This window comes from Cucurbita pepo, chromosome LG09 (assembly GCF_002806865.2).
Source record: "Cucurbita pepo subsp. pepo cultivar mu-cu-16 chromosome LG09, ASM280686v2, whole genome shotgun sequence".
NCBI classification, from domain to species: Eukaryota; Viridiplantae; Streptophyta; class Magnoliopsida; order Cucurbitales; family Cucurbitaceae; genus Cucurbita; species Cucurbita pepo.
In genome coordinates this window covers 8,106,577-8,124,713 of record NC_036646.1, presented here as the reverse complement: position 1 = coordinate 8,124,713, position 18,137 = coordinate 8,106,577, and the positions used below count along the sequence as shown (strand labels likewise).

Genomic DNA, 18,137 nt, shown 5'->3' with positions numbered 1-18,137 from the left:
AACTGTTTACTCAGAGCAACCAAAGTTCAATGGACAAACAGTGGCAACCCGTTTTTAACATGTTAGCTTGAAATTGCAAGTGAAATAAGCTTTTAACTTTTAACCAGAAGACTTTGATAAAAGGAGGGTGTGGGCTCACTAACTTCCTCTTCTTTTTCTTTCCACTTAGACAGAATCGATTCCGTGATTGAGTAGCAGATAAAGCACTTAATAGTTGAAACTCAGAGTCAAAGATAATAGAGTTCCTTCCTACCTGCATACCACCATTGCTGCTGCTTGAACAGTTATTGTCGTCGGTCTCACATTTTAAAATGAATTGGTTAAGGAGAAGTTGTATTGGTTAGAGAGAGTTGACTAAAATGGGATCTCACAAGAAATATGAAAGCCTCTCACAAGAAATATGAAAGCCTTTCCAATTCACCGTTAAACTAATAATATGTTGTCTTCAATTATGTCTTCTAAGTTAGGTATCCTAGAAACCCCATAAATCTTCCCACTTTCCCAAGATGGAGATGAAGTGAGTTTCCCCAATACACATTCTTGTTTTAACAGATGCACTCATGGCCGCCGAAATCAACTTTTTGCAGATATGATCAAAATGGCTAGCACTGATGATAATTTAAGCTGTAGCCAAGACTGGAGGACTTTTGGAGATAGGCACAGGGAACGGGGATGGACCTGGGGGAGATGAACTAGATTTCGGGTTCTTGGGGGAAAAGGAGAGGGCAGCCATATCTGATTCAGATCTGATTCGACTCCACTAAAGAGTTCCTTAGCTATTCAATTCTCTGGACGACCAGGGGATTGTGTTCGTCCCATCATGAATTAAGAATTATCCAGAAAGGACAAAGCTTCAACCATGTTTAGTCATCATCATCCCCAATGACAAACAACCAGGAGAATCTGGATAAGAGAAGTCTGGACACGATTCTTAAACAAGAAACGAAATTTTTATTTGAAATATGACATCTTATATTAATATTCTCCCCATACTGTAACCCTCAGGGAGCATTTAAAAACATAACACCAGAAGTAGAGAACAGAAGAAAATAACAAATGGCCGCAACAAGGCCACCCCACCCCGCATGCTGATTTATCCATCTTCAGAAGAACAATTTAGAAGCCACCACGGAGACGAAGGACAAGGTGAAGGGTAGACTCCTTCTGGATGTTGTAATCAGCCAGTGTCCTGCCATCCTCCAGCTGCTTACCAGCAAAGATCAACCTCTGCTGGTCTGGAGGAATTCCCTCCTTGTCCTGGATTTTCGCCTTCACATTGTCAATTGTGTCGGAGCTCTCCACCTCCAAAGTGATGGTCTTCCCGGTGAGGGTCTTAACGAAGATCTGCATACCTCCCCTCAAACGAAGGACAAGGTGAAGGGTTGACTCCTTCTGGATGTTGTAATCAGCCAGAGTCCTTCCATCCTCGAGTTGTTTTCCAGCAAAAATCAACCTCTGCTGGTCTGGGGGGATGCCCTCCTTGTCTTGGATTTTGGCCTTCACGTTGTCAATGGTATCAGAGCTCTCGACCTCCAGGGTGATGGTCTTCCCAGTCAAAGTCTTCACGAAGATCTGCATACCACCACGTAGACGCAGGACAAGATGGAGAGTCGACTCCTTCTGAATGTTGTAGTCAGCAAGAGTTCGGCCATCCTCCAATTGTTTCCCAGCGAAGATCAGCCTCTGCTGATCTGGGGGGATACCTTCCTTGTCCTGAATCTTGGCCTTCACGTTGTCGATGGTGTCTGAAGACTCAACCTCCAGAGTGATGGTCTTACCGGTGAGAGTTTTGACAAAAATCTGCATTCCACCACGGAGACGGAGGACAAGATGAAGAGTGGATTCCTTCTGGATGTTGTAGTCAGCAAGGGTTCGCCCATCTTCCAACTGCTTTCCAGCGAAAATCAACCTCTGCTGGTCTGGAGGAATACCTTCCTTATCCTGGATCTTGGCCTTAACGTTATCGATAGTGTCGGAAGACTCCACCTCGAGGGTGATGGTCTTTCCTGTAAGGGTCTTGACGAAGATTTGCATGCCACCACGGAGCCGAAGCACAAGGTGGAGAGTTGATTCCTTCTGGATGTTGTAGTCGGCAAGAGTTCGGCCGTCCTCAAGTTGTTTCCCGGCGAAGATCAAACGTTGCTGGTCCGGAGGGATTCCCTCCTTGTCCTGAATCTTGGCCTTCACGTTGTCGATGGTGTCGGAAGACTCCACCTCAAGGGTGATTGTCTTTCCTGTAAGGGTCTTGACGAAGATTTGCATGCCACCACGGAGCCGAAGCACCAGGTGAAGAGTAGACTCCTTCTGGATGTTGTAGTCGGCAAGAGTTCGGCCATCCTCAAGTTGTTTCCCGGCGAAGATCAAACGTTGCTGATCCGGAGGGATACCTTCCTTATCCTGGATCTTGGCCTTAACGTTGTCGATGGTATCGGAAGACTCCACCTCAAGGGTGATGGTCTTGCCTGTGAGTGTCTTGACGAAAATTTGCATCTATACAGAAGGAAACACAAAAATCAGGACAATTTCTATCAAAACGATAACACGAACAAGTCAAAAACCTAAATTCTAAATTTCACTTCGATAAAATCAGTAAAATCCCAATGTTTCAAGCCAATCTCTCACAAAACACACTACAATCCGAATACATATCATAAAACTTCAAACGATCCAAGCGGATCCAACCACAAAGCATCAGATCTCCGAGAAGAATAAACGATTCAAAAATTTCCACAACAAAAGGGGAAAAAAACAACACCGATCCAGAACTCTCGAAACAGATGAACAGAATCAAAGCGAAAAAGAAAAGAAAGCAGAAAAATACCTTGGAAGAATTCGCTGTAGATTGGTCGATGAAAGAAGAGAGATTCAATTGCGGAGAAACCCAGGGCGGAAGGGGTGAATTTATAGGAAATTGTAAGGAGAATTAGGTCATGGCAGGCGATGAATTATCCACACATTTCCGCCACGTAAGCATTTATTATCTGTCAATCGCCGTTACTTGCAGGCGAAGGCAGAAATGGAATCTGTGGACCAAAATTCAAAGCAATAAGCCGACTCAATAATAGCACGCAAAACAACAACTAACGTCGTTATAACGGAGTTAGGTTCTAGTGGTTCTCAAGAAAATTCTAGACGTTTTGCGCGTCTTTGAGTTGAATCTACTATTCTTCTTTCTCTAGATGGGCTGTGACCCCACACTCAAAGATAGGCTTGGGGAGACTTTTAAATTATGTTTCCCGGGCCAATACGCGTTATGATACGAAAAGAGGACGATGCATCATCTAATATACCAAGGGTATACATTAAAGTCAAATTGAAAAATTAGGAAGGTTGGAGAGAACCACGAGCGTCGAAGACAATCTCGAAGAGGGTCGAGTAGATCCCTGGGTCATAACCTTAGAAGTCAGAATTTCTATATGAGTTTTCGGGATACGGCTCTAGAGTTAAGTTCATTTATATAAAAGATGAAACTCACCAAAATTTGTGTCAATTGGATATCCGACAACGCTCAATGCTACAATATGACTACTTGTCAAAATAACGTCTACTCCAGAAAGATTAGAAATGGCTCAAAATGTATTATAGGAGAGGCATGGTGTTAGCTCTCTTCTCCTCCTGGGCCATGTAGCCTAAGCGGGCTATCTTGTGGCACATATGTGTGTCGCGGTGTGGACGAGTGTCTCGGACAACTTTCTTTGAAATGGGTCTATCAAAAATAGTGTTGGATGACCCTGATAGGTATGAATGACATGATGAATGGATGTTTAGGATGTCACAATGAGATGAGTGACACATAGATTGATCTTGATAGACATGTTCAAGCAAGTCAAGATGGTTGACTTGTCCTAAGACATGGAATGGCATCCTGATGCATGAGTTATGTTGTTGGGAACTAAGATGATAACCGAAATGTAACGTTGCACATAAGAAACCTTGGCCTAGAGTAGATGCAAGGTCGAATCAAATGGCTTAAACTACTATAGTGGGAAGTCGACTAGAGTTGTAGATGATTGAACATGCACACATGAGCGCCGTTTGTGGGTGAACAAACTTGGATTTCGGACACGTCGCAATATTATCATTTATTATTGTACAATGTATTTAGACTTTTCCCTAATTTATTTGTTTGTTAAATTATAAATTTAGACAGATTTTTATTTTATTCCATACAACTTTATTTTACTTTTTCTTTTAAGTTCAACTACTCAATTTGATATATTTTAATTTAGTATTTATATTTTCAATTTTTTTTTTTCTTGGCATGCCTCAGTTATGTTTATTTTTATTTTCTAATAATGTGGGAATCTTTTGACTTTTTTTAAAAAAAATTATTTTAGTCGAGTTCATTAACTTTTTAATTAAATAAATTATTATTTAGTTAAATTTCCTAATTATTTATAATACAACGAAAGTGATCGTATATATATATACATAATAAGATTTTCCTAATTATTTGTACTCTATATTTTTATATTTATATCTTTTAATCTATAAATACACAAATTATTTATTTTAGTTGTGAATTTTTTTTCTAAAAGATACTTTTTAGGGTAAAAATAATTTTTATAACTATAACTTTCCCTTTAAACTTTCAATTTCATCAAATGAGATNAAAAAAAAAAAAAAAAAAAAAAAAAAAAAAAAAAAAAAAAAAAAAAATCCATTTTTACATGTCATCTTTTTTCTATTAAATATGATATGAAAATTAAAGGGTTGAACTAGAGGCAAGCCAAACCCTAGAAAAAAAAAACAATAATTTCCATGCATAATAATTTCATTCTTGTCATGGTTTACTATTCAAAGTCAAACGTCGTTCATGCAGAGTAACTTCATTCTTGTCATGGTTTACTATTGAAAGTCAAACGTCGTTCTAAACACAGTTCGTTCTAAACACAGTTCGTTCTAAACACAGTTCGACTGCTTAACACCTAATATTCTCAGGTAAGGGTCAGAGATACAAATCTTCATATTTAACTATCATTGAAAATATATTATTCGACGTCGAACTAATCTCAGAGGGGATGTTAAGAAGGAAAATAAATTATCAGCCGTGGATGTTCAGCTCATAAAATAAGAAAATGCATACAGAACTTTCAATGCAGAGTAGTAACTTCAAAACAAAAGGTGGTTCCTCCAGAGACATACAATTGATCCATAATGAAATTACCTCGTGTAACCACCACCTAAAGAAAGTATTTGCGCAGGGGTCAATCCAAAATTTTGTATTTTTCAGAGACAATCACAGTGAGGAGGCTCAACTGGTGTTAAATGGTCTCATCAGCTTATAAGGCAGTAGTAATTTGATCGCTATGGTATGGTTTGCTGTAAAATCTAACTAGTTTTCTAGCATGCATGGTAAAACAAGGTGAATGAACTCTTTTGGTTGAATTGAGTTTTACCAAAAAAAATGTTGCAGGGTTGTGGGGCAATCCTTATAGACCTATCTCCGGCGTTTCGATTCTTTTCGAATTTCCGACATGTAGCTCTCCAAGTTGGATTTCTTCCATAGACATCGCCGGATGAGGTCTTCTTTTGTTGATTCATCTGATTTACAGAATTCAAGCAAGAGTAGATTAGGCATTCTGGAAGGTTGAGAGAGCAAGAAACAAAATGGCTAATCATTCCTTTGAACAAATATGGGAATTCTATCATCGTTAATGTGGAACTTCATAGATGTTTATGCGTAACAAAGGGATTGAGCAGTGAAGGGTGAAGGAAACGAACAATGGGGCAATTAAAGAGTTCATTGCTCACCGATGTTTTTCCAGGCATCAATAGGGACTCTAAGTGATCTTTGCGTCAGGTAAGCCGCATCTTCCCAAGAGTAAGGTATTTTTTTAACCTTGTATCTCCAAAACCAACAACCAGTCCATAATGATAACTGGATCAAGGAAAAAAAAAAAGTTAATCCCCGCTCGGTATATGAGCTAAATGGATAAAGCCCCGCTCGGTATATGAGATAAATGGATAAAGCCCCGCTCGGTAAGCACAAAAAGGTTTCCTTAAAAATTTCCAAAACTTGCAAGCACAAAACCTAACCTTGCCAATGGTGTAAGGTAGAAGAATGAAACGAATCGCAAGTATTTCCCATACAGATGGTTTCTCTGCTCCTTTGATTTGCAATTCCAGTTCTTTGCCAAGATCTTCATCCACTTTTCTGACACAGACAAAAGATAAAATAAAGATATGTTAGATTGAGAATCCAATATGAGAAAATGTAAAAACACAGGCAATAAACAGTTAATAACAGATCAAAAGAATTCAGAATAAGTGAAAATAAATTTAGGTTATATTACAAGTTTAGTCGCTGAGATTTGAGAATTGTATGTGTTTGGTCCCTAAACATTTAAAAGTGTCTAATATGTTAGTAAACTTTCAATTATGTGTCTAATAGTCTCTAAACCTTCAATTTTGTGTCTAATAAATGCTTGACAAATTCAAAATTTGTAAAATTAATGGATCTACTAGACACGAGCCTCAAAGTTCAAGGACTAGTTTTGTAATTTAACCAGAAATTTATGCGTAATAAAAGGACTGGGAAATCTGAACAGAAGAACAATAATTCTAGTAATTAACCAACAACTCCTTACTTATCCAACTGCTTGTGACCTTTCTTCTTGTTTGTTGCTCCTCCACTTCGTTCAAGTTCAAGAGCCCGTAATTTATTTTTGTAAGCAGGGGTTTTCTTGACCATGTCAATAGCCTATAGCATGAAGTAAATGATTCAGTAGAAAGAAATCTACATCTATCTGCAGATTTGGATAACGAAAAGTGAATCTTAATATACAAAGTTCACGAAATTACGTTGAAAAAAAAAATGGACAAAACTGCCCTCATCATATGACTCAAATATAGAACAGCCAGGACTAGAATCAATAGCAAAGGCTTCATTTTTCAGACAAAACCAGGAATGATATCAGCACCTAAAATTCACGTCTTATGAAAATTTTAATCAGACCATCCATCAAACAATTTAACCTATCATCATACTTTTTCAAGGTCAAATAACTTAAGAGGTACTAGTACCTGATGATATCTTGTCCACTGATTCAAATACTGAAATCCAGATACAATCAGGAGAAGGCCAACCAGCACAGCACGGGCATCCTAAAATGAGAGGAGAAAATCAATAAATCAATACTAAAACCAATGAAGAGTGATAAATAGACCTAGTTATAAACCACATATTATGTATAATGAGACAAGTATAAAAATTCTTACCGTCTTATGACCATAATACGCATGATAGTACCGAGCTGTGTTGTAAAATACCTAAAAAAATGAAGACATCACAGTTTAGTCAATTAAAACGCAGCAAGCATCCATCGTCTAATTGGCAAAATAATGACACAATTATCATTTGTTCTTTGCTTGAGTTTCGGATTTTCTATTGAAAGCAAGATGGTACAGCCGCATATGTTAAAGGCAAGCCCAAAGACATACATTTTCAAAACAAAGATGTCATCCATCCTAAGGGAGAGAACTTTTGGCAGTCCACTGATGCAAATTTAGCAGTATTTTAGGTCTCTTTCTGGGATGATTTTCATAAAAAGTGGACTGTTTCGATAAATCTAGGTTAAAAGAGAAGATCTGCAGTTCATTTATAAAACTATCAAACAATCTATTTGTAATCCTCTTATATAATCTTGTTCATTTTTTCAGCATTATCTTCCTAATATTCAAATGGCAAACGTTTAACTTAACATTTTTGTTTCGACCAGCCTCCAGGCGACTGAATTGTACTAGGAAATGCAATTCAATCCCTTCACACCAGTTAAATAGGTATCACATTAGAAGCTTAACAAACCAAACTAGAAGCGCACTGCCACTTCCAGTGGAAGCCTAAGCTAGAGAAAAAAACACACAAAACCAACTATAATGGCAATGGCAAGGTATAGTAATAATAGGTCTTAACCGGCATTGAGTTTCATAAGATATGAAAAGATTGATAGTGAAACCAATATTATAAAGCAAAGGCAATGGACTACCTCTTCTGGATGAGCGATTGCATAATCATATTGCTCTCTCGTCGATTCATCTTTCAAAATCTGCAATTCATAGATAAGTTCACATATTGAGGAATTAAACAACAATAAGTAACAACAAATGCATGGCTAAGAAAACAGCATCGAGAAACTTGATGTTTTTGTACCTCGTAAGCATTAGCAATCTTAACAAATTGCTTCTTCGATTCCGGATCCGGATTCTTATCTGGATGGCTTCATCGAACACCAAAAATAGAAATTAAAATGGAGTGACAATGAATCACAATAGAAAAAAAATGGAATAGAAGAAGATAAAATACAGACTGTTTCAATGACAATTTGTAGTAAGCTTTCTTGATCTCCGATTGCGTTGCACTCTGCGATACTCTGATAAAACCAGTAGAAAATCGAATTGATTAGAAAAACCAAAATTAGGTATTGTCGCAACAACAATCAAAATTACCCCCAACATACCCGAGGAGATCGTAACAATCGTCTTCGTCGCAGTAGATGGCCATCGACGGTGAGATCAACAGCAAAATCACCATAATTGATACGATTGCGCGCCACCGTGTCGTTGCCGGTGGCGCCATAATCTCCAGCCGTCTAGCTCCGAATTCGAGCTAGGGATTTGGCGCAATTGAAATTGTCGAGTTTCCGTTGAAAATTACAGAATCACCTTCCTGTTACAGAAACAAAATGTCAACTGATCTGTGGTAGAAGATGATTCAAGCATTAAATTTCAGATCGAGGAACAAAGGCTGGCGCAAATTTGCTCATCGCAACGGGAGGTCCGTTGGATTGGAACCCATCGTTTTGAACCGTCCGATTTGCATACTTTTCCAGTCATTATTATATCTGGTCGCTTGTACGGCTGGGGAAAATAGGATCTAAGAAGACATTCCACGCACCATGCCCAAAATTAGGGTTTGGAACATTTACTAATTTCATTTAATTATATCAAATATTTTTTATTTTTAATTTAATTTCTCTTAATTCATCAACCATTCAAATATATATTTACCCGAGTATAATTCAATAAATTAAAATATATTATCGACAAAAGAAGAACTGAAAAATTATGTACATAATTCAATAATTATAATATATTTTATTTTTTTAGAAGGTTCGTCCACTGGCTAACAAAATAAAAACAATAGTTAACATGAACATAATTCGCTAACTGTAGTATAACTCAACCGATTAAGACATATATCATCGATCAAAATATCAAATTTTTGAATTCTTGTCTTCACGTGTTGTTGAACTAAAGACAACACGAACATAATTTCTCGACTAAGACAACTTAATTGTTTTTAAAATGCTTAAGAATTATCACACGTTTTTAAAATACTTAATTTCTCGACATCGTCATTTTCGGTCAAAATCATGACCATGATATCATACGTTGGATTTATCCATATATTAGAATCTTATGTAAGAGCATCTTTTAATGACAATTTTACCCTTATATATATATATATATATATATATATATATATATTAATTAGTATTAGAATCTTATATCAAACAGGTGAATTATTTTATGGGATAAATTTTGGTCGAGCTCGACTTTATTTTCTAAAATCTCGTTGGGAAGTGGAATACAATTAGCCAGAGCAACAAACGCTACAATGAAATCGATGGCTAGTAGGTAATAGACAGTGAGTGAGTATTTTTTTTTTATAATGAATTACTCGAATGGACACTTGTTTGAGATTCGAATTACTTCACAAAAAAGATCGATCACGTCAAGCTTAAATGATTTTAAACATGTCATCTAAATTACATAAAATTGCAAAGAAACTTGTAATTATCCGACAATAAACAAAGCTCTAAAAGGAATTGGAATATCTTCTCATAATTTAAACAACATTTTTATTCACATTTTGTTCGAAGTTGATAGTTTGGTTCATATCAACTTTTTTTTAATACCCTTTGGGAGAAACGAAAAAGCTCGATTAGCTGAAATATAGTTATCGGTTGAAGGATACGAGGGGCTCGAGAAAGATTCCTTTTGTTAGTCACTTTCTTCCTTCTGTCGCATATGAGTGCTGTATGTACCTCTTTACTTTGAAGCTGCCCTTTTGTCTTTCTCGTTATTTCTATCGCTTTGTACAAACATTTTTCATCGTGTTGCCATGGCAGTTCTTGGTTTCCTCGCCGTTAATGGAACTCCAGTTCGCCGGCGGTGGGTTTTCCGATGGCCAGAGTGAAGCATATCAGCACCATACTTCCTATACATGACCTGCAACAGAACGAACACCATTAACAGCCTGAATTTGGACGACATGGGTTTGTAATTGAAGAGGAGATTTTAACTTACACAGTGGCAAAGAAGAGAAGAACTTTCTTCGGATCCAAAAACCAGGAAGAAGAAGACCTCCTGAAACTGTTTCTTCGAAACAGAGCATGTTCATCCGGCGCCGCCGTGGTGCCGGTGGTTATAGTGATTTGATGATGAAATTGTTGAACACCCAGATGGTCTTTTGCAGACCCAACTACCAATGCCACCTCCGCCGCCGCCGCCGTCGCTGATTTTTCCGCCATAGGAGCGGAACTGGTAGCAATCATCATATCGCCGCCACGCTGAGACCCTTTTCGAGATAGATTACTCTGCAACTTTAATTCATTTCAGGGAATCAAAATCCTCTTCAGAATTCGAAAAATTTCATCAAAATTATAAAGAAAACTGAAATTTTTGTGGGGATTTTTCGTTTCTTCCAATCGATTAACTTCCAGGAAAGAAGAAGAATTCTGACACGAAATTGAAAGCAAAACAGAGGGAAAAAACAGAGCAAAAAACAGAACAAAAAACAGAGCAAAGTCAATGAAAGAAGAAAGATATCAAAATCAAAGCTGAAGAACACCCACCAATTTGGAATTTTCCATCACTTTCTCGGGAAAGAAAACGAATTGGGCGAGAAAAAGAGGCTCTGTTCTTCGTGAAGAGTTCCGCAGCTGGGTATTTCAAAACAGGGTATCAGTTTCAGGGTAGAAACAAGAATGGCTGAATATCAAACAAGAACAGAGTAACCAACCTGGAACTGCAGAATTTGGTTGAAAAATTATCAGAAACTGCCGAATTTGAGAACTGATTTGTTCATATTTATAGACGAAGAGAGATTAATTAATATCAAACGAGATTAAACGATTGATTATTGGTAATAATCATTATTCAATTAAGTTGAATAATGGCTTGCATCCAATTGGCACCCATTTTTTTAATACAAAGTTGTCAAGTTTGAAATCATTATTAAATTATATAATTAAAAAGAAAGAGACATGTGTGGATGACATGTGTATATATATTATCCGTGCATAGAAAAGTTTTAGTTTAACCGAGTTGAGATATTTTTAGACTTAACTCAATTATTCGATAAAATAAAATAAAAAATGTTAGTTTCAAAAGAACGATAGAACGAGTTTTACGAGTTACTAGCTTTTTTGGGTTACTTTAATCGAGCTTTACAAGTTACTAGATTTAAACGTTCGCATTAAAATGTCATAGACTTAAACGTTCCCATCAAAACGTCATGACATCAAAAGGTCGAGTCATTACATCTAACAAACTCGATTATCTTACGATGATAACTCCAATAATTAATCAAATTTATTATTTATAACAAGAAATGCCAAATAATTATATATATATATATATATATATATATATATATATATATATATTTATTTATTTATTTAGAAGAATAACTTAATTATTCACAAATATTTAAAAATTGCTAATTACTATTAGAATTAAAAAAGTATTTATTAAATTAGTTTTGTATGGTTCATCAAAACACAATATTTTATTTGGTATAAATTTAATATTCTATTAATATTATTTAATAATGATTGAATAATATATTATGGTTCAATAATGAATAGTTCTTGAATTCTATATTGACTAAAAGAATTCNTATATATATATATATATATATATATATATATATATATATATATATATAATTTCATAATATCTTATAATCATAAAGGTCAACCCTTGGATGTCCAATTGGAATAGAGTTTGACTTTTATTTGGTAGGCTTCCTCAAGAGAGATTGCTTTAATTGCAATTGAATTACAAAATTGGCAATTGGTTTTGACTTTGAATAATTCTAATGAACAATACAATTAAGAAAAAAAAAATTAGTTAATTAGACATGAGGTTTAGTTATATTCCTATTTTATTATATAAAATCGTTGAGCTTGAGCTGTTACAAATGGTATAGAGTCAATCAGGGGACAGTGCGAGACACTAATCGAAGTAGGGCTAGACCCTGTCCATAGTAGACGCTAGCGGTGGACTTGGGCAAGGGAAAGCTCAAACAAACAAACAAAAGAAAGAAATTAGGAGTGTTCATGGATTAAGTTGAATGGAGTTAGAAATATTTTTCGACTCAAATTTAGAGGTGTTTGTGGGTTGAGTTGAGTTCGGTTATGACATACTCAATTCAAACTAATTTTTCATTTATTTGAGTTAAATTCAACTCAGGTACGAATTAGTTGAGTTGGTTGGGTTGATCTAGTTCTGTAAAAGTCGAGGCCACTGCAGAGAAATATTTCGTTTCTCTCTTCAACCGATGTGGGATCTCACAATCCACACACCTTGGAAGCTCAACGTCTTCATTGCCATACTACTCGGTGTTTGGCTTTGATACCATTTGTAATAGTCCAATACCATCACTAACAGATATTGTTCGCTTTAATCTGTTACGTATCGTCGTCAACCTCACAGTTTTAAAACACATCTAATAACAAATGTTTCATTCCCTCTCCGACCCACCTAGGATTAAAGAGAATTCCCATATAATTTGAAAGGCTGTCATGGAAGGGCACATGATGGATGAGAACGTAGGAAATCAAGCCGCATGTCATGGAGATTCATTAGCCTTTTTCTCTTGTATTGGGACTATACGACGTCGTATCCCCTAATTTCCATTTAACTTTAAATTGATTATTCAAGCAATTTATCAAGTTAAAGATTTATAACGTTAATCATTGCTATGGGTTTGACTTTTTGAGTCATTTGGATAATGTGAATTGAATTGATTTTGGGATTAGGAATCAAGAAATTAATTATAATACGTGGATTTCAAGTAATTCTTCCATTAATAATTGAATGTTTGAGCTGTTAAAATTGTTAGACGAACACGACTCTCCACAATGGTATGATATTGTCCACTTTGCTTTGGGCTTCCCCAAAAGGCCTCATGTCAATGGAGTTAGCATTCCTCACTTATAAACCCATGATCATTCCCTAAATTAGTCGATGTGGGACTTCCATCATCCAACAAAAGTTAACTTTATGGCGAACCATTTGAATATACTTCAACGTCCATAATCTTATTAGTTATAATTATAGAACTTTTTGTTTGTTTAAATTCAATTTTAGTTCATAAATCTGGTTTATGTTTGATAACCATTTGATTTTTTAAATGGAGTCTGTTTTGAACTTGGCTCAGAAACCTCGATCAACCCAGCCCAACTCGAACGGTTTGGGTTGGGTTGGGTTGGGTTGGATTCAAATACATGAAATTTTTTGTAGATTGAGTTGGTCTATGAGTTACCTCGAAACTAGATTGGTAGAATTAAACTATTGAATTTATTGAATTTTATAATTAATTTTTTTATTATTAATTATCCGACCACTCTAAAAAAATATAAATATTTTTAAGTATTTGGAAGATTATTTTTCAAAATATATAGTAAAAGTGAATTACCGAAGGTCAAAGAAAACAGGAGCAATGACCCTTCATAATCGTATGATATTGTTTATTTTGAATATAATTTATCATGATTTTACTTTTAGTTTTCTCAAAATAAACTCATACTAATAGAAATAATGTCTCTAAATTATATATCTATGACCTTTTCATTAATTAATCAATGTAAGAGTCTAGCAATCTTCAATACCCGACATTTGGCAAGCACATTTTCCACGTTAATAAGGGACCAAAATAACAACAATGACATTTTTTATGATTGATAGTTGCCTTCGAGCAATTGACTAAAGCTGGTTCTTTAGAAACTAAAATCTCGCATTATTTCTCTTCGAAAAAAGTGAGACAAAAGTGACGCATCTCACTTTATACATCCCGAATCTTTGATATACTCAAAATATCAAAAATTGGTGCATCAATTAACTTGGATATTGTGAAATCTCACATCAGTTAAAAGAAGAAAACAAAACATTTTTTATAGAATGTGAAAACCTCTCTTAGCAAACGCCCTTTAAAAACCATGAGCCGAAGCCCAAAAGTGAAAGTACAAAGACGACAATAGTTGCTAACAGTGAACTTGGGCTGTTACAGACATCCAAAAGAGTGGTTTGTTCTCCTCCCAACCAATGTGGGACATCACAATCCACCCCCGTTCGGGGACGCTGACACTCTCTCATTCCTCCAATCGATGTGATGGGACCACCCCCAAATCCACCTCCTTTGGGGCCTACTGTCCTTACTGGCACACCGCCTCGTGTCTACCCCCTTCGGAGAAGAGCGAGAAGGCTGGCACATCGTCCAGTGTTTGGCTCTAATACGATTTGTAACAGCCCAGATCCACCGCTAACGGATATTGTTTTCTTTGGGCTCCCCCTCAAGGCTTTAAAACGGGTCTGCTAGAGAAAGGTTTCCACACCCTTATAAATGGTGGTTTGTTCTCCTCTCCAACCAATGTGGGACATCACACACACATCTCAAATTTAAGGTCGGAGATTCTAATTCTCACAAACTCGGTCTTAAAGCACCAACTTTTTTCAAAATCAAACACGAGAATAAATCGATTGCTTCTTCGTTCCCACTCAACTAACCAAAACAATCCCACCTTTTTATTCTTTTCTTTCCTCTTCAAAAACTCCCAACCAAGACATTCATATTCCCTTTATATATATATATATATATATATATATATATATATATATATCACCAAAACTCCCCCAAAGAAGTGATTCTGTTCATCCCCATCAACCCAATTGCCACCCTTTGATCCTAAAAAATGCATAGCCCCAGCCAATTGCCAGTGCACCACACCAACACGCCCGAACACCGCCCAATCAAGCGCCACCACACAGCGCGCTACTACGTTCACCGTGTCAAGGAGAGCCTCACCACCCGCTTGTCAAAGCTCATATGCGCCATCTTCTTAAGCTTGTTGCTAATCGTGGGCATCATTACGTTTATTCTCTGGCTCAGTTTACGACCCCACCGGCCCAGGTTTTTTATCCACGACTTTTCGGTTCCCGGTTTGGGTTTGGAGACCGGGTTCGAGAATGCCCAGATTGCGTTCAATGTCACGGCTCGAAATTCGAATTTGAATATTGGGATCTACTACGGTTCGATTACCGGTTCGGTTTATTATAGAGACCAGAAAATTGGGTCGACGCCGTTGCTGGATTCGTATTATGAGGCGCCGAAGACTACTAAGGTGTTGGCGGCGGTGCTGAGCGGCGCGACGTTGAATATCAATAATGAACGGTGGATGGAGTTTAATAATGACCGGTCTAAAGGGACCGTGGCTTTCCGGTTGGAGATTACGTCCACTATCCGGTTTAGGATATCCACGTGGGATAGTAAGCGCCACGGTATGCATGCTAATTGTGACGTGTCGGTGGGCCCCGATGGGATGATTTTGCCTTCTTCCAGGGATGTGAGATGCCCGGTTTATTTTACCTGATTTTCATAACATATTTACTATTGATTGACCTAACACTTTAATGTTTTTTTTTTTTAATTTTTAATTTTTATTTATTTAAATTTTAATTATTCAATTTGAGTTTGGGATTGTAAATTTGTTGGATTAATTATTGGTTGGTGTGTTTGAGAATTTTAAACGTTCAATAATTTTATGATTTTCATCGACAAATCGGATTGTAATTTTATATTTTTACTATTCAAGTCGAAGGAAAATTGCTGAAACTATTGGATCGGATTGTGATGTGAAATTGAACATAAATGAATTACCAAAAAATTAAATGTTCGAGAATTAAAATTATAAATTAACCTTCTTTNGAAAAAAAAAAAAAAAAAAAAAACACAACGAACTTCTACATATTCTTTTTTCTCTCGTAAAAGACTTGATGTCTAACTATCTATATTTTTGGAAGATCAACCGTATTGGCGGTTTAGTCAAATGCGTAGATATGTTGAAAATTTGGAGGGGGAAAATCAGCGAGACTGATAGGGAGGGTCGACCTCGTCTTGCTTGCTTATGGGGAAAGTTAACTGTGAGATCCCACATCGGGCAATGTGCCAGCGAGGAGGCTGAGCATCGAAGGGGGTGGACACCAGGCAGTGTGTCAGCAAGGACGATGGGCCCTGAAGGGAGTGAATTGGGGGATCCCACATCGATTGGAGAGGGGGATGAGTGCCAACAAGGACGCTGGGCTCCAAAGTGGGTGGATTGTGAGATCCCACNTTGTTCTCCTCCCAACCAATGTGGGACATCACAATCCACCCCCGTTCGGGGACGCTGACACTCTCTCATTCCTCCAATCGATGTGATGGGACCACCCCCAAATCCACCTCCTTTGGGGCCTACTGTCCTTACTGGCACACCGCCTCGTGTCTACCCCCTTCGGAGAAGAGCGAGAAGGCTGGCACATCGTCCAGTGTTTGGCTCTAATACGATTTGTAACAGCCCAGATCCACCGCTAACGGATATTGTTTTCTTTGGGCTCCCCCTCAAGGCTTTAAAACGGGTCTGCTAGAGAAAGGTTTCCACACCCTTATAAATGGTGGTTTGTTCTCCTCTCCAACCAATGTGGGACATCACACACACATCTCAAATTTAAGGTCGGAGATTCTAATTCTCACAAACTCGGTCTTAAAGCACCAACTTTTTTCAAAATCAAACACGAGAATAAATCGATTGCTTCTTCGTTCCCACTCAACTAACCAAAACAATCCCACCTTTTTATTCTTTTCTTTCCTCTTCAAAAACTCCCAACCAAGACATTCATATTCCCTTTACAAATATATATATATATATATATATATATATATATATATANAAGCCCTACTATCGAAATTATGATCCAGAACCTAATTAAACGAGTTGGTCGAAAGTACGAGATTACTGACCAAAAACTGATCAATTGAGATGGGTGAAAGCCCTACTATCGAAATTATGATCCAGAACCTAATTAAACGAGATTTAAAGTACGAGATTACTGACCAAAAACTGATCAATTGAGATGGGTGAAAGCCCTACTATCGAAATTATGATCCAGAACCTAATTAAACGAGATTTATAGGTTAAAGCATCTTTCGTCCTCGACATTACAGTTGAATCCGGCTTACTTACGCCCACTTCTCGAGGAAATAAAACAAACTAAATACAATTAAAATGTTTTTGTAACAAGATAAGTGGGAACATTCTTAGTAGTTTGAAGCAAGGAATCCGACCTCAAGCTTTTCCAATATGATCAATGACGCAAAAGTTACAACTTTACACCTAAGAAATCCCCTTTAAATGTCATAGATGAAGTGCATATGATATGTAAAAATTAAAAAAACACAACACCCACAAATCATGTTCCTACGAACAAACGAATAAAGCAAACAAAAGTAGCTAAAAGCTCCTCTTTCCAACCAACTCAAACACGACACCAAAATGGCTTACCTTTCTTCTTCACAAAGAAATTGCAAGCTTTCTATATAATACCATCATAATCCTTACCCTTCTCTCCAAAATGGAAGCCAAAAACGCCTCCAAATGCGAGTTTTCTATATACATATGGTTCCTACAAGTTCTAACAATTCTAGGGTTAGCCTCTTTAGCCATATGGGCGAGCCTAATCCCCAAGAAGCCTATCTTCATGATCTCCAACATGGATTTGAAGCCATATCAAAATGGTAGCGCTAGCTCTTCCTTAGCATTGAATGTGACGATCTCAAACCCCAACAAAATGGTTGGTGTGTTCTTTGATGAGCTTAATGTAACGGTACGTTGCAAGAACGAGAGTGTCGGGTCGAGCTCGATGTCGGGATTTTATTTGGAAAGCAAGAGAATTGATGTGCATGAGGTTGAGTTGGGTGTGAATGGGTTGTGTGGGAAGGTGGATTTGAGAGTTGGGTTGGTGACGAGTGTTGGATATAAGATTATGTGGTTCAAGACAAAGCATCGAGGGTTGGTTTTGGAAGATTGTGTTCA

General features: G+C 37.0%; 4 protein-coding genes across 5 annotated transcripts; 1 reads left to right on the top strand and 3 right to left on the bottom strand.

The window, feature by feature from the left end:
- Window positions 1–931: 931 nt before the first annotated feature.
- Window positions 932–2,928, bottom strand: LOC111802502 (polyubiquitin). Its single transcript, XM_023686898.1, has 2 exons — window positions 2,822–2,928; window positions 932–2,490 (listed from the first exon to the last, which is right to left on the bottom strand). The coding sequence occupies exon 2, from the start codon at window positions 2,488–2,490 to the stop codon at window positions 1,117–1,119; it is 1,374 nt and encodes a 457-aa protein (XP_023542666.1). The 5' UTR covers window positions 2,822–2,928; the 3' UTR covers window positions 932–1,116.
- A 2,096-nt stretch (window positions 2,929–5,024) lies between these two features.
- LOC111802550 (chaperone protein dnaJ 50-like) lies at window positions 5,025–8,819 on the bottom strand. Its single transcript, XM_023686958.1, has 10 exons — window positions 8,460–8,819; window positions 8,310–8,372; window positions 8,153–8,219; window positions 7,989–8,048; window positions 7,222–7,272; window positions 7,027–7,107; window positions 6,591–6,703; window positions 6,040–6,157; window positions 5,755–5,881; window positions 5,025–5,544 (listed from the first exon to the last, which is right to left on the bottom strand). The coding sequence occupies exons 1-10, from the start codon at window positions 8,576–8,578 to the stop codon at window positions 5,441–5,443; spliced, it is 903 nt and encodes a 300-aa protein (XP_023542726.1). The 5' UTR covers window positions 8,579–8,819; the 3' UTR covers window positions 5,025–5,440.
- Window positions 8,820–9,858: 1,039 nt separating this feature from the next.
- Window positions 9,859–11,113, bottom strand: LOC111802598. Of its 2 annotated transcripts, none has more exons than XM_023687025.1 (4): window positions 11,027–11,113; window positions 10,860–10,946; window positions 10,312–10,607; window positions 9,859–10,233 (listed from the first exon to the last, which is right to left on the bottom strand). In XM_023687025.1, exons 2-4 carry the CDS (start codon window positions 10,875–10,877, stop codon window positions 10,152–10,154), a joined length of 396 nt encoding a protein of 131 aa, XP_023542793.1. In that variant the 5' UTR covers window positions 10,878–10,946; window positions 11,027–11,113; the 3' UTR covers window positions 9,859–10,151. The 2 variants fall into 2 exon arrangements, with proteins under 2 accessions (XP_023542793.1, XP_023542794.1); XM_023687026.1 differs by having other exon boundaries at window positions 10,312–10,601.
- A 3,821-nt stretch (window positions 11,114–14,934) lies between these two features.
- LOC111802577 (NDR1/HIN1-like protein 26) lies at window positions 14,935–15,830 on the top strand. The gene has a single exon (XM_023687001.1). The coding sequence runs from the start codon at window positions 14,982–14,984 to the stop codon at window positions 15,657–15,659; it is 678 nt and encodes a 225-aa protein (XP_023542769.1). The 5' UTR covers window positions 14,935–14,981; the 3' UTR covers window positions 15,660–15,830.
- The last annotated feature ends 2,307 nt before the right edge of the window (window positions 15,831–18,137 follow it).